At 34.9% G+C, this 27,822-nt stretch overlaps 2 protein-coding genes across 3 annotated transcripts; one reads left to right on the forward strand and one right to left on the reverse strand.

The window, feature by feature from the left end:
- Positions 1 to 1,336: 1,336 nt before the first annotated feature.
- LOC140056170 (nuclear envelope phosphatase-regulatory subunit 1-like) lies at positions 1,337 to 6,443 on the reverse strand. Its single transcript, XM_072101459.1, has 6 exons — positions 6,332 to 6,443; positions 5,944 to 6,015; positions 4,651 to 4,724; positions 3,703 to 3,812; positions 3,515 to 3,569; positions 1,337 to 3,402 (listed from the first exon to the last, which is right to left on the reverse strand). The coding sequence occupies exons 1-6, from the start codon at positions 6,357 to 6,359 to the stop codon at positions 3,361 to 3,363; spliced, it is 381 nt and encodes a 126-aa protein (XP_071957560.1). The 5' UTR covers positions 6,360 to 6,443; the 3' UTR covers positions 1,337 to 3,360.
- Positions 6,444 to 6,577: 134 nt separating this feature from the next.
- LOC140056591 (uncharacterized) lies at positions 6,578 to 19,929 on the forward strand. Of its 2 annotated transcripts, none has more exons than XM_072102016.1 (10): positions 6,578 to 6,627; positions 8,467 to 8,629; positions 9,887 to 9,994; positions 10,359 to 10,467; positions 11,223 to 11,363; positions 11,476 to 11,652; positions 12,211 to 12,345; positions 14,266 to 14,465; positions 16,358 to 16,663; positions 16,788 to 19,929. In XM_072102016.1, exons 2-10 carry the CDS (start codon positions 8,506 to 8,508, stop codon positions 17,579 to 17,581), a joined length of 2,094 nt encoding a protein of 697 aa, XP_071958117.1. In that variant the 5' UTR covers positions 6,578 to 6,627; positions 8,467 to 8,505; the 3' UTR covers positions 17,582 to 19,929. The 2 variants fall into 2 exon arrangements, with proteins under 2 accessions (XP_071958117.1, XP_071958118.1); XM_072102017.1 differs by having other exon boundaries at positions 12,223 to 12,345; positions 16,788 to 19,928.
- Positions 19,930 to 27,822: the final 7,893 nt, after the last annotated feature.

A 27,822-nucleotide genomic window follows, 5' to 3' on the forward strand; every position in this document is an offset into this window, starting at 1 on the left:
CCATGATTGTGGGTAATTTTTGCACTTGGAGTTGTTTGGCAATTCAATTATTGTTTGGCTTTTATTTTATGTACATTGAGATATGCTGGCATTACCCTTATCATAACTAGGGCAGTATGTTTAATTGTGTTAAAAAAAGCCACAACAAAATTTAAGCTTTGGGTTTTTGCTGGTACTAGTACTATAGTATGTACGTACGATAAGGCGTTTCTCATTCCTGGAAGATCTCTGCTCAACAGCGCTGAGAACCATCGAAGTGTACTGTAAGTATAGTATGCTTTTTCGATCGTGCTTTCTAACGTACTTGCGAAAATAGTATTTTAAGGTCTGCAATGACGAAACATTTGATTGACGATAGTTTTGGAAATGAATTATTGTTTGTCCTAGATGTGATAACATTTAGCTTTCATCTACGTATTTTGAGTTGCTTCAGCTCCAGCCATACTTGGTACGTCAGGTGTAACGTTTTTAAGATTCTCAGTGGTTTGATCACGATTTACGTCTCGTAATGAAAAAAGAAAATTTCAAGATTTGTTAGAAATTCCTCTCGTGGGTGTTGGCCTCCATTATAGGTAGGCCTACATACTGTACCTGTGAGACATTAATTGTAGGTAGGCCTACTACTCATAGGTCTAATAATATTTTTGTTAATAAATTTCTATTTATAGGCCATGGCGAGTTCGAGAACAGACGACAAAACTAAAGACGATAGTGGGATGCAATCAGATTATTCGAATAAATCATCGCATTGTACAAAAACGTGGAAGAATAAATTGGCAAACGTTATGAATCGACTGAAACGCTCAGCTCTGTTCGAAATGTCAAACATGATTGTGTATGACGTCAGTGGGACAGACGTTTACACCGTTACAGACGCAATTGAAAGAACAAGGCGCGCAAAAGTACCGCAATCGTCGCCGTGTGAACAGGACTCATAATATTGTTGTAAATATCGTGATCATAAAGAGGATCAAGGATTATAATATATTAAACTTTGAAACGTAATCAAACTTTTGAAAACGGTAAAAAATAAGTTTACCACATGAAGTTTATCGTTTGTCAAAACAAGTATTTTTTTTATTCGCAGTAGTTGATAGGCAAAGTCCACACGGCGGCCGTTTCTAGTATGAAGAACGTCTATACACGCGGTATTATTTATACGGCTTTATGAAAGAATATGTCTACGTTCGATATAGAACCGTTTGACTGTATATTTATAGCCAATTTATCTGCTGGCACTCGTAATGAATAATTTATCCGATTGTTGTATTTCAATTGGTATCTCATTAGCATGATATATCGGCTAATAATATCAATTGTAATTGTATTTATTTTATTGAGAATTAATTATTATAACAATTACTGTATAATATAATAAATTCAAATCGCATTTGATTAACTTTGGGGTTTTAAATTTGAATCATTACATGCCACAGTTTTGCTACATTTAAAAGAGTTTTCGGGACACCCCTATCGTGGGGACACTTTCCCGTGACTATAGCCAACCCTGTGGGACACCCCTATTATGGGGACACTTTCCCGTGACTATAGCCAACTCCGTGGGACACCCCTATTATGGGGACACTTTCCCGTGACTATAGCCAACCCCGTGGGAGACAACCTATTAAGGGGACACTTTCCCGTGACTGTAGCCAACCCCGTGGGACACCCCTATTATGGGGACACTTTCCCGTGACTATAGCCAACTCCGTGGGACACCCCTATTATGGGGCCCTTTCCCGTGACTATAGCAAACCCCGTAGGACACCCCTATTATGGGGACACTTTCCCGTGACTATAGCAAACCCCGTGGGACACCCCTATTATGGGGACACTTTCCCGTGACTATAGCAAACCCCGTGGGACACCCCTATTATGGGGACACTTAGCCGTGACTATAGCAAACCCCGTGGGACACCCCTATTATGGGGACACTTTCCCGTGACTATAGCAAACCCCGTGGGACACCCCTATTATGGGGACACTTTCCCGTGACTATAGCCAACCCCGTGGACACCCCTATTATGGGGACACTTTTCCGTGACTATAGCCAACTCCGTGGGAGACAACCTATTATTTGCTGAACTGCCAATGTGTCCAATCACAAGCGATGGATTATTTTAACTGTTACTTGTCATTGGTCAAACTCGCTTGCGTTGCGTCTCTAGTGAGAACCAAGCTTAAGGCAACTACTGTACTATATTTACCAACTTTGCATTTGGATTATACCATTTCAAATCAGGGGAGCAGCCCAACATAACATTTTTCCTACACCTTATTGAACAGTATGCTTCTTTTGAAAATACCCCCCAAAACAAATAGTCAAATCTGGACAACCAAAAGTAGAATTTAATTAGAAAAAAAAATGTCTTAGCTTATCTTATATCCTTTAAAATTCTGTTTACTTTTATACAATATTTACATCTACATATCGTCACTGGTTAATCTCAATTTTGTTCATTATAAACCGTATCTCAGAACATTATACACACACAGAGAAAGTATTGCCCAGATAAACTTTCTTTTAAAGATGTATTGTCCCCTAAAAACATGAAAAATGAAGAATAATTAAATCAGACTTTGAATATGTTATTTTGTAGTTTTGATAAAGTTTATCACTTCCATAGAAAAAAAAAACAAAAAAATTATGTTTTCACTTGTAAAATGACAAAATAAATGGTTAAATTCAACCAAAAATCCATTGGCTGGCACCCAATTTAACTATTTTTTGCTTTGAATTACATTTTTTCAGGTAAATACATTTTTTTTTCCGATCCAATTTTTGGTCAAAGTGAATAACTATTATGTTACATTAAAATGGAATATTGAACAACATTTTTTTAAAGAATTATTTTTTCAGGGGGACTATACATCTTTAAAATACAGTAGTACTTAACCGGCCCAGCTCATCTTCTGTGTCAGCACACTTATTCATGAGTATTGCTTACGTCTACTCTCCAAACTTGAAGCAATTTCAAGTAAAAAGGTAAACAGCTTTATTCATTTTTATAAGCTGACCTTAATCTCTGTCTACACTATCAAACTTTATGTGACAAAAAAAAGTGATGTGCCCATATATGGACATGATGTCATATCATTACCATATTTAGGCATATCACTACCATATTTAGGCATATCACTACCATATTTAGGCATATCACTACCTTCACAACATTTTTTTTGTCAAACTAGTTTGATAGTGTAGACAGAGCAAGTCAACACATTTGAAATGGCCAAAAGTTTATGAATCATCTACGATTTTAATGTTTGTAATAGATAGGTCAAAGTTCAAGCCAGCAAAACATCCTCGCATTTTCTAACATGATTTCAAACAGCTGCATAGATCACACTTCAGATATGTCATGTGGTTGGTCGATTTGGTTTTAGGATCAATTTTCCAGTCTGTCGATAGAAAGATATGAAATTAAGCAAAAGAAAAAACAAAACTTTTCCTCTTTAATGATATTTTATTGCTTTTTAAAAATTTTGAACTGATTGATTGGACAATACTTACATCGTCACATGACATGGTAAAGTCTCCGAGTACTAGTCGGCATCGTGATGTTATACTACATTAAACATTAAGAAAAATATATACATATTATTTGATATCATCACATTATTATGAAATGTCATTTTTTATTTTAAAACAAAACAAAATGCTAAATTTACAAAATGCATTAATATTAATCAAAAGGATACATTGCTGGGGCAACTACTCTTTTATGAATACCAAACAAAAATAGGAGAACCAGCGTCACACAACTAAAGGCAAAGAACGGGTGATTTTGTAGCGATTGCACAAATGACACCTGTTCAAAAGAAACAACAATTTATGATAAATATAAAGCGCTTGTGATTCCCTTTCTGGAAAAAAAAAACAAGGTAAAGCTCTGTCTACACTATAAAAAAAATGTGATGTGCCCATATATGGACATGATGATGTCATATCACTACCATATTGGGGAACATCACTACCATATTTGGGCACATCACACTTTTTTGTCAAACTAGTTTGATAGTGTAGAGCTTAAAGATGTATTGTACCTTTAAACACAAAAAAATGAAGGTCAAAATATTCTAAATTTAAAGTGGCCATATCAAAGTAATATTAAAGTTATTCACTTTATAAAGTCGAAAATTTGAGCCAAAAACAACAAGTTTACGTAATTAACAGGTAAATTAGTTTGATTACATTTCATCTGGAAAATCGTCACGAGCGAAAAGTAAACAAAGATTTCAAACCATGAGTACGCATTATGCATATGCTAAATTAGGATTGTTTACAACTCGTCACGGTTAAGAAGGTATTTTCACACAGATCATGAGGAAGTTTTATGATTATGCGTACAGAGAAGCCAAACAAGCGCGTTTCATTATGGGATATGTTTTGATTGAAAACTTTGACTGGAAGTCAAAGTTATTTTTTAAACAACAAAAAAACATCTGTATTTTAGTTTAATTTTTTTTTTTTCGAAAAATTTTTGGTGATAGTTAATAACTATTATGATACTTCAAAATGACCCACCTTTTTTCGAAATCTTTTATTTTTTATTTTTTTGGAATTAGTCAAAGGGACAATACATCTTTAAAGAATGTGTATTTTTGAGAAAGAACCTGGCCTACTGATGAATACAGCTGATATTGTACCTGTCGAGTGTTTTCATCTTTCAGCCATTGCCAAGCTCCGACAGCTGTACACACGGTAACTACGATTAATAAAACTGTAAACAAAATAAGGAGAAATTATTATTAACTTAGTAAATACATATTTTTCCTATTGATTTTAAACAAATAATTAATAAAGTGAATTATTATTTATAACAATATTATATCTATATAAATTATTATACAGATATTGACTGCTTAGAGGTTAAATATAAGATTTGACATCCCCGAGGGAATAATATTAAGTTCGAGGGAATATATATTTCCCGAAGCGCCAGCTGAGGGAAATATATATTCCCCGAGAACTTAATATCATTCCCGAGGGGATGTCAAATCTTATATTTAACCGATATAAAAGGCAATATCTGTTATATTATATAGCCAAGAACAAGTCTGCTGGGTTGGGTGAAGCTAGGCTAGGCCTCCTATAGTATTTGTATTGTATTTAAAACAAGCCTGCCTAGACACCTTACCTTGCGAAGAATAATATACAGATAATTACTAATTAATGATTCCTTGGCAATAAAATATTCACTTAGGCCTAGGTCGTTTAAATTAACAGAAGAATTTCCATCAATAAGCCTATTAGTATTAATAATAATATTATCTTCTCTCGATCTTCGAGGAGCCGAATCACCGGATGTTCAGCGCGTACTAGTTACTAGGTTACTACCGTGAGTATTGACCAATCACAAACGGTGTTTCATCACATTTAGGGTGGACTTATAACAAATGAGGGCGCTATGTATGCATAGCTTAAATAGTTTAGAAGATTAATTTCTTCAAGCAAATTCCGTGGCCCAGCGGATGAAACGTTGTCTTGCGATGGAGTGACAATTCCACCCGAGTTCAAGATCGAGTAGATGACTTTTGTTTATTTATCGGCAAACTCGAGTGTTGCACACGAAAATTACACAGTCAATATCATCGTACTCGAGAATTTATATGATTAATGACAGGGGACACGATTATTACGCGAAAATTACACAGTCAATATCATCGTTCTCGAGGATATATACGATTTACGATCCTCGCAGCGGTAGTCATGTGATGCAGTTTCAACCAATCACGTTCGCGTATTTACATAGCCTATGTAATATAATGGTTTATTGTCAATTCATGTTGACTTTCATTAATGCATTTCTTGAAGTTATTATTTTATTTCATGTAGGCCTAGGCCTAGTAAGTAAGTATAGTAGGGCCTAGTAGGTTTACTCTAGGTATAGGTATGAAATGATTCATGATGAAAATACATTTAAAAAAATAAACTCTTACCTCGCCATTTTCTAGTTGATGGACCAAGAAATGTAATGTATTCAGTTAATCGTCTTTCAAATGCTTTGAGATCTGTTATAAAAAACAATAGCCAATACAATCAACAATCAATAATAGAAAGCCAGGCCCATGGGTACCGCCAGCAGAAAGGTCACCAGGAAGGCACCCATCCAATTCCTGTGTCTCTTTTGCTGAAGGTAGGTCTACTACTACTACTCTAGTACTAGGCCTAGCCTAGCTAGGCCTCTACTATGATGATGCTAGCTAGGCCTAGTAGTAGGTCTAGCTAGTCCACACCACCAACTCAACTGATTCAAGGCTTACTAGCCTACCTAGTCTTGTAAAATCGGATCCAGATAAGATTAAAGATATTGTTAAACATATTTACCTTCAGTCTGTATTTGATCTTTTGACATTCTGACTATATACAAACGTCAAAATCGGTGCTTTTCATCTAAAATGTCTTTTTCTCTTTCGCTCTCTTTTTGCTGTGTGATTTGTTTCCGTTGTTGAGGGCGCAATATACATAGGATCTCTGTCGTATTCGATAGTAGGTACCATCTGATTGGTCGAAATAATAGATATGACCAATCAACGCACGTGTATTCTGATTCTGATTAGAGAGAGCTGTGTGTGTACGTATCGCGCTGACCATGTACCACGGGGCATACTTATTAATGATTGGTAAGTTTTTGTCAAATCAGCCTAAATAATGTTTGTAAAATATGACTTTTTTTCATCAAATATACATATTTGTGTATACTAATGACAAATATAAATATTTATTTATATAACAGTGTGTTTTTTATTTGATTTCAAGATTATTTTGTGAGTTTTTAAGTTAATTAAGAAAACGCTATCATGATGCGGTTGGTCTAGGCCTCGCGCCTAGCCGGCCTAGCTAGCCATCGTGTCGCTAGGCAGAGAGGCCTCTGCTGACTGAGCCTTTGTGTGTGTGCGCGAATCATTACGGTGATACATTCTTGTGTTGATGATTGAAAATGTATACATACGGATTGGATTAATATACTAGGCGTAGGTATATTTAAGTATGGATCGTATTCTTATTAAACTATTTTATTATTAATAAAACTAGGCCTAGCCTGGCTAGGCCTAGCCTAGTACTAGTAGGCCTACTTGCAAACAACTGTTAATAAATTAAATGTACAAAAAAAAAATGAATGAGGTACTGGCCATAAACCTTGTCTAGCTAGCTAGACAGTGGAGTGGACCTTTATAATGGATTAGGCCAAGTTGAGCCACCGCCAGGAAAACGTTATTTTCTATGAAACGCCAAATGCTAACTTTCGCCGGTGTTCGTTTCTATTTAATAGGCTAGAAGTTCTATTTTTATTAGGGATAACGATGTATATTGAAAAGTTTAGATATCATGGTTTTTTTTAGTTAGTATATATTATTAAATATTACAATTTAAAGAAATAATTATATGAAAATCTGACTTGTACTGTAGATTCCAAAATATAAGGTCTAAAACATCACAAAAAATGATCGTTTTTAGCCAAAAATTATGTAAACATGTTGCCAATCCCTCCCCCCCCCCCCCCCCCCCCTCAGGTATGAACTAGGCCTACTCCATTTTTCGGTAAAATAATTACATAAAATCACCGTTTTTTAGGAATATATTTTGTGTATTAAAATTCAATCAAATATGATACAGTATTAAAAGATAGTCAATAAAAAATAATAATTATTTAACCTCATTCGAAGAATATCAATACTCTATTAGTCCTCCTGAAAATAAACAACGTGATTTTACGTGGTACGCCTATACGCGAGAAAATAATTAATTATGGAGTGCCCTGCATTTTTACCTTGAAAGATTAAAAACAATTAAATTGTTAATGACTACTTTCCATTGCTGTGCTGTTATGGTGGTTCAAACCAACAAAATTGTAGTAGTAATTATATTATATATTATTTATTTTCATGACACAATAAACATAAGACCATGAACTTATGTACTAGGACACCGCTCTAATCACTATGCGAAATGTCGTAAAAAATGCACTGGGCGTTTCATAGAAATTACCGGCGGCTCAACTTGTCGGCGGCCCAACTGGTCATATGCCTTTATAATGTATACGCTGTGGTTAGGATTCCGGCACTTGGAACTCAACTGCCCATGGTAACACATTCTGACAGACACTGAAACAATCGGCCCTTCGGCCCTCTAAACCTAAAAAAACATCCCTCTAGCTAGGCAATAACGGTGGGTAAAGACGATGATGGTTATGATGGATAAAGACGATGGTGAATTAATTTAACAACATTTTTTTAAATTGATCGAGAATTGAACCTACAAAAACACTAGCCGCAGTACCACACCACTAAGCCAACCAACCAGTCGGAAAAATTGGTGTTAAACTTTGTACATGAGGTTATGAAAATGTGATTGACAATCAATCAATTGCGTTAATTCTGCCAGAATCCTAACCACTTTGTAAATTATATGCATACGTTTATTTACTAAACATATTTGTGATTTTATTTACTGTACTGCAGATCAAACTTTAACACTTAACTAGGCAAATATTAAAGATCATGAACTTTGACATCTCGAGCGAGGAAGGTGCCACAAGCCGAGTCTTTGTTGGTAACCTGAACTCCGACATAACGAGCAAACAAGATTTGACCAACAAATTTAGAGTCTATGGAAAAGTAGTGGGTAAGAAAGCATTTATTTTTCTTGATTATAAAAGAGTTTGTTATATGATTAGATATCAGAAGATTTTTGTTTCTTTATTTCCATTCACAACAAAAAACATAAACATTCATAAATATTCATTAAAAAAATGAAAGAATGGAAAGGGGGAATCTCTGAAGTACAGCCTATAAGTAGAAACCCCCTGTTACAAAACAGTAGTGGAGCTGTGGCTTGGTGGTTATGATGCTTTTCTACCAATCTAAGGGTCCTGGGTTCAAGTCCTGTCATATGTCAGGGTTTTTTCTCATGACAATTTACAACTCCACTCCCAAAGACTTAATAATAAGTCTTTGTTTATGTAGAGCATCTTGTGTATATGTTTGTCTTGTGAATGGGATTGCCACCTTTGAGAAGGATAGTGAATGAATTCACTTGTGGTAATCCTTGGCAATTTGCCTAAAATAAGAATTTAAAAAAAATAATAGTATATAAATAGAAATATGAAAAAAGGCACAAGGGCAAACAAAATGTAATCTTTAAGAAAAAAATGTAAACACTCCTTTTTTTTATCTCAACAACAAAAAACAGATAGTTTTCTCTGAGAGTAAAATGTAATTGTTAAAAATACCTGTTTTAATCAGAGTATTGCAAAATTAATTTTTATATTTTATTTTAAAAGTTATAGGATTCTTAAGTAACTTAAGAGTCTCGGGTAGATCACGCCAAAGTTCAACCCCTTTACTAACTAAACCTAAAGTTTAGTGTATTGTTTTTTGTTGTATAATATTTTTACATACAGGACGAACTTCCTCGACACTAATGCACTTGTCAATTGTCCCACTATACAACCCCAGGGAGAGGTGCGTCATGGGTGCATCATTTACTGATCATCATCATGCATCATCTACTAATTACTGATGCAGGGGTGCGTCAAAAAACCTAGATGGTGCGTCACATCAATGAACAATGGTGTGTCACATCAATGAACAATGGTGTGTCGATGTCCATCACTTTACCACCCACCATATCATAAACAACATGGTCACAGTGTGTCAAAATGGGTGCGTCATGGTGACCTACGTAAGGCGCTGTTTTGACGCACAGGTACGTCATGGTATTCATAAGGTATGATGCACATCGGACAAATGACGCACCTCTCCCAGGGGTCGTATAGTGGGTCATACAATTGACTATGTGCATTAAGACAGCAAATACAAAATATCAAAATTATAATAAATAACATTAACAACAATTATTTTTGTACATAAATTGTTTTAGGTGTTGCTATTCATAAAGGATATGCCTTTGTTCAATTCAACTCTGAAAAAGAAGCGCAAGAAGCTGCTAGCAGAGAGACAAACACAATGTACAGGAACAAACGAATAGGTGAGCTCTAATAATAACAGTCAACAGAATAAATATACTCCTACTATAATGCACTATGCTCAAAAACTTTGTTCCATAAAGGCTTGAAGACTAAATAAATAAATCACTTTCTGTTTATAAACTAAATCCGAAAATCGTATTTATGTCGTCTAAAGCTCTGTCTACACTATCAAACTTTATGTGAATTTGATGTGCCACAAGATGATGTCATATCACTACCATATTTGGGCATATCACAAACTAGTTTGATAGTGTAAACAGAGCTTTGTGGTTGTCAAATAAATTGCATGGCTGAAATCAGTATTTATTTATAATGTGTTATTTAGTTGCTCCTATAATTTAAGTATTATTTTTAAATGTTCAGAATGTAATGTTGCTGCTGATAAGAAAAAGCGACATCAAGATCAAGACAGAAATGACAGAAATAAAAAATATGGCGGCAGGGAACGGGAAAGAGGATCCTCAGATTACAGGTAAAAAACGTTTGATGTTAGCATATAAATTTGAGCACTTTATTAAGTAGTGATATCCCCAAATATGGTAGTGATATCCCAAAATATGGTAGTGATATCCCCAAGTATGGTAATGATATGCCCAAATATGGTAGTGATATGTCATCATTGTGTCCATATATGGGCACATCACATTTGATAGTGTAGACAGATCTATCACTCAATATATCACTAATCAATAATATCTGTAACTGTGAGTGTAATTAAAAGCAGTTTTACTGTATATATCCATGAATGTGCACTTAGGGTTAGGTTAAGCTTTCAACCATTGATAGCAGTGACCTGAACCTACAGTAATCCTTTATAGGTGTGAAAGTGCAGTAAGGAGTGAGTGGCCGAGCTGTTAATACACTGGAACTGTAGCCATAACATCGGCAAGGGTATAAGCCTCACTCGCTCCATGGTTCTGGTGGTAGAACAAGTCTTCTCGGTTAAGGACTATAATCCGTATGGCCAGTGTACACACACATCTAGCTCATGTGCACTTTAAAGAACCTAGTACATCTTTCGAGATGAGTAGGGAGTTACCCCGGGCTACTAGTACATCACAGCCACTGATTATAACCGGGCCCTCGGGGAGACCAGTCTTTGACTGAAGAGGTTACACAGTATAAATAAATAATAAAGAAATATCATAGAATTTATGTTAGAATATTTATGTTATTTGGATGCACCTACAAAATGTAAAATAAAGATTTTAATGTTTTCTTCTTTAGTAATAGTAGAGATCGTGAGTTTGATCGTTATCAAGAGTTTGACCGTGGTCCAGCTGGGAGACGTGATCGTTCTCCAATACGAGATTCATATGACTCATCATTCAGAGACCGTGCTCTTCCCCGACGTGATGAACCTGCAAGGTATTTTTCGTTTTTATTTATTTTGAGATATACCAGCCAGAGAGAGCGGTATAGTAATACAAAAAGAGTCATCAAAATAGCATGTGACATTTAAAAATTTATATCCATCCAGGAGGGACCGAGATCGTGATCCTTACTACGCTGACGGAATTAGAACAGATTCACGTAGGGAACCGACTGATCAGTATGGGAGACGTCCAGGAAGGGATAGGTTCGATTCGATTTTAGATCGAAGGGATCCAGCCTTTCGAGATGATCGGGAATTACCTCGGGAAAGAGACGATTACCGGTATTGTTTTAAATATTTTTTTAATAAGAAATTAGATTATTTTTGGAATTGCAGTGAGCTCAGTCGTACACTGCAGCAAAATGAGAGAGTTGATCAAATATACACCATTGCCTTTAGAATCATTCTTTGATTAAGCGTGGTTCCCACTAGCGACGCAACGCAAGGACGTAACGCAACGCAAGTGAATTGACGAATCACAAGCGATGGCTTATTCGCTTGTGATTGCTAACTGTCTATAACTTCGCTTGTCATTGGTTAAAACGCTTGCGTTGCGTTTACGTCCTTGCGTTACGTTCTAGTGGGAACCAAGCTTTAAGAAAACTAAAGTTAATTGAATAAGGTTAAGGAGGCCTAATTCGATAGTACATGATAAAAATTAATCAAAACAGTTTGAACATTCATTAGTACAATATAGTATAAATATTATTTTCTACCTTTCAGAACAATTAGCAGAAGACGATAAATTTTCAGTTTTTAATTTTGTTTTATTTACTTTATTCTAACACGGTCTTTATTGTTTGTGGATGCGATTCGCTAATCATATACATGACCCTCTAGTCTTCCTTACAGACGAGATCCGTATGACAGAGATTACGATCGGCGTCTGCCGCCAGCTCCGGCTCCTCCGCCCGTTGTTGATGAGTTTGAAACTCCAATTGATGCTGAGATATTGGTGGTTGATAAACAGCAAAGGTGAGACATCATCAATCATTCGCGGTACTATATCAGTGTTCTCCCCAGGCCTTTGAAGCGTCACGGTACCGTGACACTTGGGTTCTCTACCGTGACGCTTTACGGTCGGCCGTGACGCTTAAAACCTTATCCTTATACGTACCATTTATTTGTATCAACAAAAAAATATATTTATACAGTATTTCTTTCACAAGAATATTTCTATAAACTTATTTGATACAAAACGGGTATGCAATGAGCCGAAGCTCTTAAACGCATTACCCTAAAATACTGATATCTAATTAGCAAATAAAACAATAAAAGTACAAATAGAAATAAAAAGTAAAAGTAACAAAAGTGAACTCTACATGAGTGAGTATTTATTTATTAATAGTTGTTGTATTTCCTTTTTAAATTTTCCGATTTCAGTTTCACACTTTATGTTTTCAGGTAAACGGTTCCAAATATTTGCCCCTCTATAGGCAATACTTCTTTGTCCTATATTTGTTCTTTTTAGAGGAATACGGAAATCACTCTTCTTCAGCGTACCATACTCATGTACAGATTCCATTTTTGTAAAAAAAGAGTTAAATGAAACTGGTAAATTGCCCATACAGAATTGAAACATAAATACAGCAGTGTACTTCTCATACAAGTCAAAAATATTCAATAGGTTTTTGTTATAGAATAAATTTGCTGATGGATGCTGATAATGCACTTTAATAATAATAATACCACATTTATATAGCGCCCTTTTCATGAGTAATCATGCTCAAAGGCGCTTTACAAGCATTATTACCTCAGTATTTTTTGGGATCAAACACGTATGGAAACATACTCCCATAATGCAGCCGGTAACCAGCGCAAAGTTGTGTCTAGATCTAACTGGGTACCCATTTATACACCTGGGTGGAGAGAGGCAACGTAAGTAAAGTATCTTGCCTACGGATACAAGCAATGCGGCAAGAGTTGGATTCGAACCTAGGTCTGACGATCGGTAGTCTAACGTCCAACACACTGCGCCACACGCCCTTACATATAATTCTGATCGCTATGTATTCTCTATAGCTTCTTGCCCCCGCAATTCCCCAAATAGTTATTGCATATAATTATTATGTGAGGTAAAATTAATGAGTTGTACATTATTAACAAAACATCTGATTGAACAATATAATTTAAGTTTGTTCATTAAGCGTGGTTCCCACTAGCGATGTAACGCAAGGACGCAACGCAAGTGAATTGACCAATCACAAGCGATGGCGTATTCGCTTGTGATTGCTAACTGTCTATAACTTCGCTTGTCATTGGTTAAAACGCTTGCGTTGCGTTTACGTCCTTGCGTTACGTTCTAGTGGGAACCAAGCTTTACACCAATGACCCTTGCAATTTTCATAGTAATGGTATCTATGTGATCATGAAATGTTACAAACTCATCAAGAATGACACCTGAACTTAATTTTACTAACTCTTTCAATTTCAACATCATTAATAAATAAAGTATAGTTATTGGTATCTTTTTTCTTATACATGCTTCTAAATTCGATAAACTTGGTCTTCTTTGTATTCAGACTTTGTTTGCAGTAAACCAATTTCTTAATTTACTTAATTCTGTATTTAAAGTGTTAATTAAAAGGTTTATATCTTTGTGCTTAAAAAATACGTTAGTATCGTCAGCAAAAATGACAAATTCTAAATATTTACTACTTTCAACAATGTCATTTGTATAAATTATAAATTTATTAATTAATGACTTAACTTATTGATTATTAATTAATAACTGAACTTATTGATTATTAAGCAATAACTGAATTTATTGATTATTAATCAATAAGTAAACTTATTGAGTGCAACAACCAAAATTTAACCTGATTTTCAAATGTTTGGAAGAAGGAAAACTTGATATGCTCATAGTTTTTTAAAAGGCATACCATTTATCTTTAGAGCATATGCTGAGATTGTGGAACGGCGCCTCAAGGAGCAGGCTTTAAGTGTTGGAATGATATTCATCAGTCAGGAACTGACGTTGGCCAAGGCCATGGAAGATGTCACTCGTCGGGATGTCCTGTATGCTGTTGTCGTAACTAGCCAACATGAACTACATCGTTCTGTAACACTTAACATATTACACGGCACTCCTCAAGGTAAGAACTATAACAACTATTTATGTGTGAAGAACCATATAACAACAAGAAAAAAAAATGAAAATGCCATTTCGGCAAAAAATCGTTTTCTGACATATTTTTCTAACCGGTACAAGTAGCAGAATAGGCACGTATATGCGATGTTGTATGCTTCAAGATTTGTATACATTTTCCAACAAACACTTTGTATTTTTCACATTCTTAATCTTATACAATCGTCGACATCTTTTTTGATAACTTTCGCGTTTTAATACCGTTATTGGATAAAAGCTAAAGCGTTACTTATTTTTTCTTCGTCATCTTAATATTTTCAGAATTATTGGACGTTTTCTCATCTTTGGTTTTTTTTTTTTCAAAAATCTTTTTTACACTTTACATTTATTTTTATACATGGTTTCAATGATATTGATAATATTGGTTGAAAATACTTTTTAAACTCTTGTACAAGCCGCGAGTAAACCAATTTATTTATAGCATGCATTTTACTGATATAAGTGTGTAATGTTACATGTTCACTTTTTTCCTATGAAATCCAGAATAAGAAAAACAAATTAAGAGCGTTTTTTTTAATAAGATTTTTATAGTAGTTTTACATTTTCACTTTATCCTACCAAATCCGGAAATAAAACATTTTTAGAGGGTTTTTTTATATATATATATTTTCATGCTACATTTTTACTGTCTTGCTACATTTTTACTTTATCCTACGAAATTCGGAATAGACAAAAAATAATATCGTTTTTTAAAATACATTTTTATAGTTGTTACATTTTTTACTTTATCCTACGAAATTTTCTAGTCGTCTTAATTATTTATTCTACGAAATCCGGAAATAAAACATTTTAATAAGGTTTTTTTTATATATATAAATTTTCATGCGACTACATTTTTACTGTCGTGGTACATTTACGAAATTCGGAATAGACTAAAAATAATATAATAAGAGCGTTTTTTTTAATACATTTTTATAGTCGTGTTAAATTTTTACTTTATCCTACGAAATTTTGAAATGCGAAAAACATATTATGAGTGATTTAGATTTTCTAGTCGTCTTAATTATTTATCCTACGAAATCCGGAAAATAAGAGAACCATTTTAAGAGCGTTTTTATTGTCGTGCTACATTTTCACTTTCTCCTAAAAAAATTCGGAAATGCGGAAAGCATATTAAGAGTAGTTTATGTTTTTTATAGTTTTCTTACTTTTTACTACGAATTCAAATTGTATAGATTTGGAAATGGATAAAACAAAATAAGTTTATAATTTAGAGTCGTGTTACATTTTCATTCCTACGAAACTTAAATGTGCAAAACTTTTATAGTGTTTTAAATTTTGTATTTTTCAATAAATGCGCAGATTTTTGCAATGTCGAAGATTTTTTTTTTTATCGATTGGCTGAGGCGCAAAACAAATTAAACTCAAGATTTATAGTATCAACTACATATAAGATTGTCATAGTTGTACAAGTGTAGTGGTATATTATATTTGTGGGCAAAACAATTCAATGATAATGGTTCCGAACTCTATGTTCAAGGATTCTCGGAAGGTAATTGTGTATTTGGCAAGCTGAGTATAAACTACTCTGAAATCTATTGGGTACAAAAGAGGAACAAAGTTACAGAACAAAAATGTACACTACACTACACTACATAACATAGACAAAGGTTCATACTTTACAAAAAGGTAAAATTTGTTTTTAAAAATATGTAAGATGGGTGGTTAATATTTTGGTAAATGAATGACGCAAGAATGTATAAAATGGTAAGTGTTGGAATGATGCTGTCAGGATATCTCCAGTTATCTTTGGTAAGTCGTTCATTTGTTCTAAACAATGAATTTCCTCCGCTGTTTTCTTTTTCAGGATTTTAACTCGTTTCTATTTTATTTAACCAGAACACCGGAATATGCCGTTAGAAGATGCGATGAAGCTTATAGTAAAAAACTTTGATAACTATATGCAAGCATTGCGAGAAAAGAAAGGAGAAAAAATGGCTGCCGCTACTGCTCCGCAGCCGTTGCCGCCTCCCACAATACCAGCTATCATACCGGAACCCGTGGATGAGCTTACGATTCCACAGCTTTTGAATCTACTTGCCGACGAAAGGCAGTTAACGGTCCTTGAAATGACGCGTGTAATTACTCATTTGTCCCAAGTCCGTAAAAAAATGATGGACGTTCAGGGTGTGACTGTTGCTCCAGGTAATCAGTTTAAAATATAATCATTTAGATTAAAATGTATTAATTTTTTAATAACTAGTCTTAGTATCATTGTACTGTAATTACAGTGTTCCAGTTCATTAATTTTCTTATTGCTTATTTACAGTTCTTGATGTTGCAGCTCGTCCCACTAAACCAGAAGTTCCAGCAACCAGCAGTACACAAGCACTGCAGGCAAAGATCCTAAACACGTTCTCATCAGCTGGTGGAACGACCAACAACTCTGGCCCCTCACCTGTTGTAAATCCAGCTCCATCGGTAGTAGAACCTCCCAAACCAGTCGCCCCCAAATTGTCGGCAGCGGCGGCAGCAGCAGCAGGAGACCTATCTGGTGCGAACCTAAATCTGGACAATCCAAATATTCAGAAGGCACTGAATAGCCTTATTCAGATAAAACCAAATGTTCTTAGAAGTTTAGTTGGCAGCACGATGACAGACACCAAACCGACAGTGGCAACTGCTGACAGCCTTAAACCATTGATGTCTATACAGCCGTCGATGTCTGGACAACAATCGATGTCTGGACAACAATCGATGTCTGGACAACAATCGATGTCTGGACAACAATCGATGTCTGGACAACAATCGATGTCTGGACAACAATCGATGTCTGGACAGTCATCACATAATCCTTATGAACAATACCAACAGCAACTACAACAACAGCAGCAGCAACTCCTCCAGCAGCAGCAGCACATGCAAGAGCAGCAGCAGCAAAACTTCAATCAGCAGAATTTCAATCAGAACTTCAACCAGCAAAACCAGATGGCATTTTCTCGAGGTTCAGCTTCACAACAACCTTTTAATGGACCTACTGGATTTTCTTATCCTCAACAACAGCAACAACAAGGAAACTATCAACAGCAGCAGCAGTCATATTACGGAGGTCAAAGGTACTAAGTTTATGAGGTCAAAGTTCAGGATTTATCCTTAACGAGGAAACTACCAGCAGCAGTCGTATTATGGTGGTCAAAGGTCAAGAGGTTATAGCTGCAAGTTTCTGGAGGTCAGAGCTACAAAGCCCACTATACTACTAGAATATTCTGTAGAAGAGAAATTATCTGTTGTGATATCTCTAATTGTCTTTCTTCAAGATTTGCTTTAGATTCGGTATTGTAAAATAGATTTTTCAGTCATTTTATACAGATAATTTTTTTTAAATACTTTATTGTATGTAAAAATAGTAACATGGCAATTTCATCTGACGATTTACATAACACATGGTTTAGGAAAAATGATTATTTTATTCAAAGTAAATGTGTTTTTTATTGAAGCCATTAATGTTGATACAGTATAAACGTACATTTGCCGTAGATATTATTTGATTTTAAATTTGGAATGTTATCTTTAACATGGAGTAAGTATTTTTTTAAAATTTAAATAAGATAAGTATGTGTATTTCGCAAGATTTTAGTAGCTGTTAATAAAATAAAATATCTCTTTGTAATAAAATGTATCATTATGCCTGGCACAATAATATGTAACATCATGTTGTCAATGAAATCTTGTTCTTGCTAACTGATATTGTGTGATGTTTGTGTTTTAATTAATTTAATCAACTGTTAATCATGTCAAATAAATACCATTTTCTCGACAGGGATCATTTGAATTTACTGAATTTGAATAATAAAGCAAACCTGTTTCATTATTTTTTAGCAAAAATTATTGTGGAAAAAATTTGCAAATTTCAGAATTTCTACAAATACAAATTGTACTTTATTATATATATGTTTGATACATATAATATGTATGATACTGGAGATATTTTTGAATTATCTATGGAGATCTATCTATGCATAGATAACAACATCGTTATTATGGAATGTGATTTTTAATCCAAATCTTGGAATTGGAATGTCTTGTATCAGTATGTACTGGTGACATCGAGGACGGCGATAACAAATTGTACTTTATTAATATGTTTGATACATATTGTATGATACTGAAAATATTTTGGAATTGTCTATGCAGATATGCATAGATCACAACGTCGTTATTATGGAATATGTGATTTTTATCAAAAGCTTGGAATCAGAATGTCCATATTCAACCGTTTCAGCTCTTTATACAGTCTTTATACAATAGCTGTTCTTTCGAAATTTGTAGCCGTTTTTTACCTCCTAATTATGGTCAGTTTAGGTGTACACACTTGTTGAATAAAAGGAGACGTGGTTGTAAAAAGCATTTTTTCCAAGAAGAGTTTTAGATGTGGTTATTATTATTAAGCAATTTCAGTGTTTGTAAATAATACTAGACTTGAAACCAGCCGTTGTAGCTTTGCTAGTTTGAAAAGAAGTTTCAAGTTGATGGAAATTTAGAAAATAAGAAAGTTCTGTAAGAAAATAAAACATGTTTTTGTAACGAAGTTTTTGTCGTTTGTGTTATTTTTTCATTAACGGAAACTGGAGAAGGAAATAAAAATACAATTCTTGTCGGACATTGATACAACTCTTGCCGGACACCGATACAACTCTTACCGGACACCAATACAACTCTTACCGGACACCGATACACCTTTGGCCGGACAAAAAAAAAAAACAAAAACGGACCTTTCTAAATGAAAACTATCAGATTTTTGAGAGAAGCCGTAATGTGACCCAGGAGAAATCATGACGTAATGAGAAGGTCATATTATAATTGTTGGTTATACTGTATAATCATGATATTATTATCTACTTGATTTTGTTTTGTATGTTTTAGCAATTCAAGCATTTTTGCTTTTTTGTTATTTTCTTTAATACATGCAACTCTTGCCGGACACCGATACAATTTGAAACTCAACAAAAACGGACCTAGAGAAGCCTGAGTGTGACCCAGCAGAAGTCATGACGTAATGAGAAGATCATACTACAATTGTTGCCATATAATCATGATTATATCTACTTGATTTTATTTTGTGTATTTTAAAATTTCAAGCATTTGTGCTAATAAAAGAGATCAGTGTTGTTTCTTTAAATATCTTTTTGTAATATTAAAACGAGGCGTTGGTTTATTTGTGTGACTTGTGACGTATTTTTTCGTCCTGATCGAATATTGCTGGTGCGGTGTCCTTTATGTTACGCCCTCTTCTGTTCATGTACATGCCAGAATATGATAAAAGAGAACATTTTTATTTTCTTTGAATATTCCTTGTAATATTAAAAACGAGTTGTTGATTTATTTGTGTGATTTTCTTTTTACTATTATTTAGTGAAGATATCTCGTCCTGATCGAATGTTGCTGATGGGTGTCCTTTATGTTACGCCCTCTTCTGTCCATGGTCATTGACCAGTTTCAAATATTAAAGAAACAAAGTAGCCTATACTATAACCCAACGGAAGTTTTAAGATCGTTTTTACAATTTTATTTTGCGTTTTTAGTCATTTTTCCTTTAAACTTATTATTTATTCAGACAAAAGATATACAGTATTTTAAAAAATATAGGCCTAATACAAAAAAACAAATTAAACAAACACGACACAAGAAGAAAATATAAAATCATAGTCACTAGCTGCCAGGAAAGCACAAAAGCAGCCTAAGCCTCCAACCAATGACTACTAAATCAGTAATACGAAATAATACCAGTTTCTTAACAAATTCATTCATTTCAACATTGCCGATGACATCTCTGTGTTTGCGCGTTGTGACGTCAGCAACCGGATGAATTTACTTGAATGGAGAACTTTTATCTCAACATCTTTCGAATGGGATTTTTCTTTGGTTTATTTTTCTCATTGACATTCGACGATAACACAATATAGCGCTTTATCAGGCTGTGTAAATTTGATCACGAAACGATAGTTTTGTAGCAAGGACGATAAGCCTGGAAAAGGGGGTTTCGTACCGCAATAAGGGCAGATTGATTTGATGAGTTTTCCGGATTGTCTATGCATATTTGTTTTTCCATTATTAATCAAATTGAAGGCCTAGTTTGATATCATGGGGAAAACAATAGATCATGAGCTTCTTCAAAGAATATTGTCTCAAACACATTTACAGTGTCTACATATTACGGGCCTTCGCCATATACATATAGGCAATCCCCATACGTTACGCAGTTCCGGTAACATCGAGGACGGCGAACACAACATATAGAACGTCTAGCATCGGCATAGAATGTTGTCTCAAACCCCTGTAAATAGGCCTACGTCATACTGGATTACATACGGGCCTACGTAGTACAGTATTCGCCATACAAATGTAACTTCAATCCCAACACCTATACGTATACAGTACTGGTGACATCGAGGACGGCGAATACAACATTCTAGAACGATACTACGTCCTCCTGGATGTTGACCACAGTAGTAGACAACATCAATAGCATCAATGGAAACAACATTGGGCGGAACGCCAACACTGCTAAAAGACGTCGATAACCCATGGAAGAAGCAACATTTTCCCAGGATTGACGAGTATTCACTCTTCCCTGATTTTTCCAAACATGAAAAAGGTGTATTTTAAATGATATTTCTTATATAATATAGAAATATAAATTTCCGTGTTAACCGTTTCAATAGGTCTAGAACTTGACAGCAAACACACACATCATTTTATCGGTTGATCTTTTAATTTGAAATTATTCAGGTTGTCGGGTCATTATCCGAGCGTGCATCATGAATGCATTAACAAAGAAATATTGATTATCATGTTGTTCTATTTTATTTGCCGTAGATAACAATAAAACACGTTCAATGAGTGTATTGCTTTGAATTATTTTAAGACATGCTTCTCTGCATTATAACATCTTGAAGTTTTCCCACAACTTTATTTTTCTAAACAGTTTTTTTGTTGTTTTCGATGGAATAAGCCTATACCGGCTAAACCACAGTGGCGAGGCCAGGTTTTGAAATATAATAATAATAAATAATAATAAATAACATTTATAAAGCGCAAGAGACAAAGGTTTCAAAGCGCTGTGTTTTCCAAGATCTGTGCAAGTAGTAGCGTGTGATTATGCTTCTCTGAAGAGATGAGTTTTGAGTTTAGTTTTAAATGTGATTACAGATTTTGATGAGCGTATTTCGAGGGGTAGAGTGTTCCAGAGTTTTGGGGCTGCGACAGCGAAAGCACGATCACCGTAAAACCGAGTTCTGGAACGGGGTCCAGGTTTTAGAAGAAGTCTGCTGGATGGCCTTATATGTCAGCAACAGGATTTTAAAACGAATGCGCTGATCTACAGGCAACCAGTGTAAGTCACGTAAAACGGGAGAAATATGTTCATGTCGTTTAGTGCCAGTGATAAGTCTTGCGGCGGAATTTTGGATTCGTTGAAGAGGAGACAGATAAGAAGTTGGTACGGGGGAGGGAAGAAATATGGGCTAAAGGTGTTCACAGGGTGTCTGAAAATTGTAAAACAAGTGCTGAACTTGACGCAATGCCACGTGTTTTCTTTGCTGTATGTAGGGGAATTTCTTCCCTCCCCCTTCTTGGACCCGCCATCCTATGAACCCAATTTTCCATTACCGTATTTATTTGAATAAACGCCCCCACCCCATTAGAACATCGTTTGGAATAAACTCCTCCACCCCATTAGAACATCGTTTGGAATAAACGCCCCGCTCTGAATAAACGCCCCTCCCCATTAGAGCATCGTTTGCACACACATGCATATACAAAATATTGTATTACAACACAATCCTATTTGTAGTAGAATCCATTAAATGACATGATCTACAATTTATCAAGAATTAAAGTTTTACTCTATTTTATCACTTCTTGATATTGTCTTGTTGTTCATATCTAGCGGTATTATAGGCCTACATGTTACCATACTACACCAAAACAAAAAACACCCAATTCCCAGTGCTGTATCTCCACAAGCTATCTACTTCCGAGAATTGGCTGGAAAAAATAAACGCCTCCTCAGAATAAATGCCTCCCTCGAATAAACTCCCACCTAAAACCCTCCTGGGGGTTTGGTTGAATAAATACGGTAATTTTCTGCCGTTATCTAATATTTATTTTGCAAATGTTGGCCTTGCTATGCCCGGTCTTGTTTTTCTATCCCCCCTTCTTCTTCTCCGTCCGTGACCTGTCACGGACAGCCTTAGGCCTACTATACCGTGGATATCTAGGCCTTATAAATACTCGACCTAATGTAACGCTTGTTTGTGCCGGGGATATGTGTATAATGCCCCACTTTAATAAGTGATTGATCTACTAGCACAGTTTTATATTGTATCATTAAAATGCATCCATAATAGTGTGAGAAATAGTTAATCGGTCCTTCCCCCATGGGTGAATGTGTCTTCTTTACCGGACTAATTTATGTACATACTCCCAATCTACCCCCTAGAGCATATGGCTCTAAAATGATTTTAGGCCATGTCTTGTTTTGACCGATTTCAATGATACGAAATTGAAATTCAAATTTTTATAAAAATGTTTTTAAGACCATTATACATTTAATACGGATATATTTGTTTGTGTTCCTGTTGTATTTTATCTTTATTTATATTTATTTTTATTTGTACCGTGTTTTCCAATAAATCTGGTGTTTGTTTTGCCGAACCTTCCGAGTAAAAATGAATTGCAATATTTGTGTTTATCGCGTGTTTTGTCGTTCGTGGTAAGTGTTCACAGTGTTCGCAATATAATAACATACTATAATAAATACAATGAAGTAATCATGTGGGGGTAGGGTCATATAAGTCAAAAAGACTTTGACCCACCCCAAGATATATCATTAAATACGAATACGAAAACTCAAAGCTACAATTTCTATTTAAACCACTTTATCCGATCTTAACTGGTCTTATGAAATTTATATTTAACGTTCATCATATCTTGAAAGTAAATAGTTTTTGTATACTAATTTAAACTTTGAAGTAGATGCAGTTTTAATATCAACATGGATTGAATTCCATAAGTTAGCTCATTGGTATTTAATATGAGTTCTTGATCAAATTGTTTTTACATTTAAGTAAAAGATTAATCATTTGAATTGCGTCTATTATGGATGTAGTTGACTATGTTTCATAAAGTAAGTTATTAAATGATTTTGGGAGACAGTTTTTACTTTGTCATCGTCTTCTTCCTTTTATATATAACATATTATTTTCATTTTATTTATTTGGTTTTTTTTTTCTTCATTTTTTTAATTTATTTATTAGACACAATCGGTTAAGGGGTTGCGACAATGCGCCATAACACGAAAAAATCCTACAAAATACAATTATAACAATATTTAAAACAACATTTAAAACAATATTAAAAACATGACATAAAGAGAATATTAATATCATATACAAAAATGAATTGAAATATAATGTAATTAAACTCATTTAATTTTAATTTGTTTTTTTTCTAATAAAATGTTTTCTTATAAATAATTATTTAAAACAGGGTTGTGATAACAGAAAAGTCACAGGGTTAAATTAGAACAACAGCCAATGGAATTGCATTGTATAATACAACACGGTAATACATGACACTGTTTATTATATTAACTCGATGTTAAGACGTGATATAATAAAATCGTAATCAGTTGGATTCCAACCGAGGTATATATCAAGTTATGTTGACACGATGCTGTGAATTCCTCATAATATGCCCTGTTATTTAAATATAAGTGTATTATACTCTTTCGAGTTGAATTAATATTTATTTTCCTAATAAGTAACGTTATATCATGTGATATACATCGACACACTTGTACGCTTGGGTCAACCATGGAGGAATGATGCTAATTCGTGGAGCTTAGCTACAATTAGCCTACGGCCCGAATGCTAGAAGTCAATCCACTCGATAAATAACCGTGTGGATGTCACGAACGATTTAAAAATTAGCACCAGAAGACCCGAGTTCATACCTAGATTAAGACGACGTTTTTTCGCTTTATCCTTTGCACGTTCTATGGTCCCGTACAGACTGGTTATTTACCATGTTGCATGAGAACAGTTATTGCTAAGCCTTACCCGGGTCTTAACCAACTTACCCGGGTCTGAACCAACTTACCCGAGTCTGAGCCAACTTACCCGGGTCTGAGCCAACTTACCCGGGTCTGAACCAACTTACTCGGGTCTGAACAAACTTACTCGGGGTCTGAACCAACTTACCCGTGTCTGAACCAACTTACCTGGGCCTGAACTGGCCCCCGACCTGGCCCCGATGTCTGAACGGCCCTAATGTCTGCATTGTCAATGTTTAATTCATTTATATACGTGTTTCCATTATTAACACAAAGCGTCAGTGAATACTGAGTGTGACTGTACTTTTCTAATACACAATTATATAGGCATGTAGTGTTATTAAAATGTTGATGTTGGCGTAGTTGCGGAAGCTATCATAACGGCAATTCCATTACAAACTTGCACTATAAGTTGCATAACGTCGTAGTTCATTCTCTAGCCTCGCCGCCGGACAATAACGTATATCGTATATTCAGAGCTATACTGGTTGGTAGGCCTGGCGTCGTAGTTTATTCTCTAGCCTCGTGCCGCCGGACAATCCGTGTTACCAATCTAGGTTGTATTTTTACACTTGTAGAATCAGAACAAAACAATTTATACGTTCACCTGTTACCTGGATGGATTAGGAACATTCCTCTAATATTGAAAATATATTTAACGACTAAGAATAGATCAATTGACGGGGAGCAGCCGAGCGGCAATGCCTCCTTTGGGCCTAGAATACAATGCTTTTATATTTCTCGCACCAACGTGTGACGTTTCTGGTTGTTACTCATGTCCAATTTAATTAATTCCATTGTGTTGTGGTTAATTTACTGTATTACACAGAATAGATCAACCTTTTGTATATGTTATGGTATTGTATGAATATACTTTCTATTAAAACGAATAAAATACTTTTTAATAAAATGGACAGTGTATGGCTTGGGTTACTGTATCAATGTGCAAGTTTCTATATTCATAATAGGTTGCCTTAAAGTCACGTTCATGGATGGAGAAGATACAATAGACACACCGCAAACAAAAAGAAGAAATTATTAAAAATAATTAATATATGATGATCAAACGTGATATTCTAATGAAATAGGCGTTTCTTTTATATTGATATTTATTTTATTTCATTTCAAGAACGACAAAATATAGTAAATGGAGGTTCCATTTGTGGACGAATAAAGTTACCTTATCTGAAAAGCGTACATTTATTTTTGATCTTTAATTAAAGATTTTAATTTTAAAATTATTATTGAGTGTTATTGAACTTTTTCATAAAATTTTTTTTAAAATGCATATTTTGTCATGTTCCGAATAAAGCATTGGCGAGTATTAACATCGTGTTTACACATCGTAAATATAACAAACATTCATAGAAGTTGAAACCTTTGGGATAAGATACAAATCACACGGCGACCTGCTGTAATAAAATACAAATACGTTTTAACAGCTCGGTAGGCACACCATGTTCGTTCTCGTTGATACCTTTTCTGTCTGCAAATTCTAACCATTACGAAATATACTTTGTTATAATAGTGCCGATAACATGAATGTCGTAAATTAACGGTTTTTAATGGGGCATGACATTGTCACGTTAAATTAAAGGAAATATTAATATTTTGACGGTGAATGACCCAAATCAAAATGTAGGCCTAACTTGCATATTTCTATTACGAGGGCCCGGGTTACCTAGCGGTCAGTTGGCTTTCGTTCTCGTACTTTACGATCTTTATGCTTGGTTCCCACTAGTGACGCAATGCAAGGGACGAAATCATGACGCGATCGAGGATCGTCGGAAATGTCGCTTGTGATTGGTGAACTTAATTTTAGTTGCTCGTGACGTCATTGCGTTGCAACCAAGTTTTATTGCATAAAGATATCACTTTGCTAAAAATTTTAATTTATTAAAACTGGAGAAGGGGAAAAAACAATAAAATTCGAGTTCCAACTATCATTCTGAACTGCAATGACTGTTAAAATTGAAGAAGTAGAATTGGTGTTGACATTTTACGGACCCTTTTTTACGGTTCCGTAACAGAATTTTTCTGATTGTTTGCGGATCTCTCCTATACGTGGTCGCGACATTTTTTTTAAAACCATATTTAATGAGGGTTCACAAGACAAACATTATACACAAGATGCTCTACATAAACAAAGTCTTATTACATATCTTTGTGAGTGGAGTTGTAATTTGGTCCTTAGAAAAAAAATCCTGACATGTGACGGGACTTGAACCCAGGACTCTTGGAGTGGTAGCCAAGCATCATAACCACCAAGCCACAACTCCACTGTTCGAATAACCAATCGCTTGTGATTGGTCAAATCACTTAAGCTTGGTTCCCACTCGCAAGGACGTTAACCAATGACAAGCGACAGTTCGGATAATCCATCGCTTGTGATTGGTCAATTCACTTACGATGCGTTACGTCCTTGTGTTGTGTCTCTAGTGGGACCCAAGCATTACGCTGCGCTTACGTCCTTGCGTTGCGTCCTAATGGGAACCAAGGTATATAGGTCAGTGTGTATTGTTTACTGACCCCTTGATTAGTGTGCCCCTCTGTTTCCAAGGTTGGGAACCACTAACCCAGTCTTTCCATTTTATCGCCAATAAACTGCAGAATTAACGAGTAGACTAGGCCTACACAAGAATGACATAATTTACATCATCCTCCAATCTATTTAAAAATAATACAGTAGTGCGTGCTTGATATATATTCCTTAACAGAACACGAAACGTACAATTGGTTTGTGTAATTCTTATCGGCTCTAAACCATCAATTTGTTTACACTATAAAGGCCCAGTTTTATGTTTGGAGATCGCGACATTTGCTCCCTTGTACAAACTCTGCGACTTTTACGAAGTCGTTATAAGGTGTTTACATTTCTGACGTTTAACTGTCTATAACTATATAGCCCAGACTGATTAAATAATATCTGGCAATAAAATTAAGCTTCAGGTACCATTGGTGGACGATGATCGGCTACATGCTCTATACGCCAGACGCAGCAAATTGCATTAGGCCTAACATCTTCAGGAAACTTTTCCGGTGATTCTAAACAATTTAAATTAGGGGCTTAAAAAACCTCAACAAAGTTAATGTCGCTCTACATATTGATTGATTTACTAGACTAACCAGAGTCACACAAATACATAAATATAAACATATAAAACCATTAAAAATTCAGAAAACAGTAAGACTCGAGTTAAAAGGATATTCTGAAAAGTAAAATACTTAATTCCATTGGGGTACGGTCGAT

The sequence above is a fragment of the Antedon mediterranea genome, chromosome 8, assembly GCF_964355755.1.
Source record: "Antedon mediterranea chromosome 8, ecAntMedi1.1, whole genome shotgun sequence".
Taxonomy (NCBI): Eukaryota; Metazoa; Echinodermata; class Crinoidea; order Comatulida; family Antedonidae; genus Antedon; species Antedon mediterranea.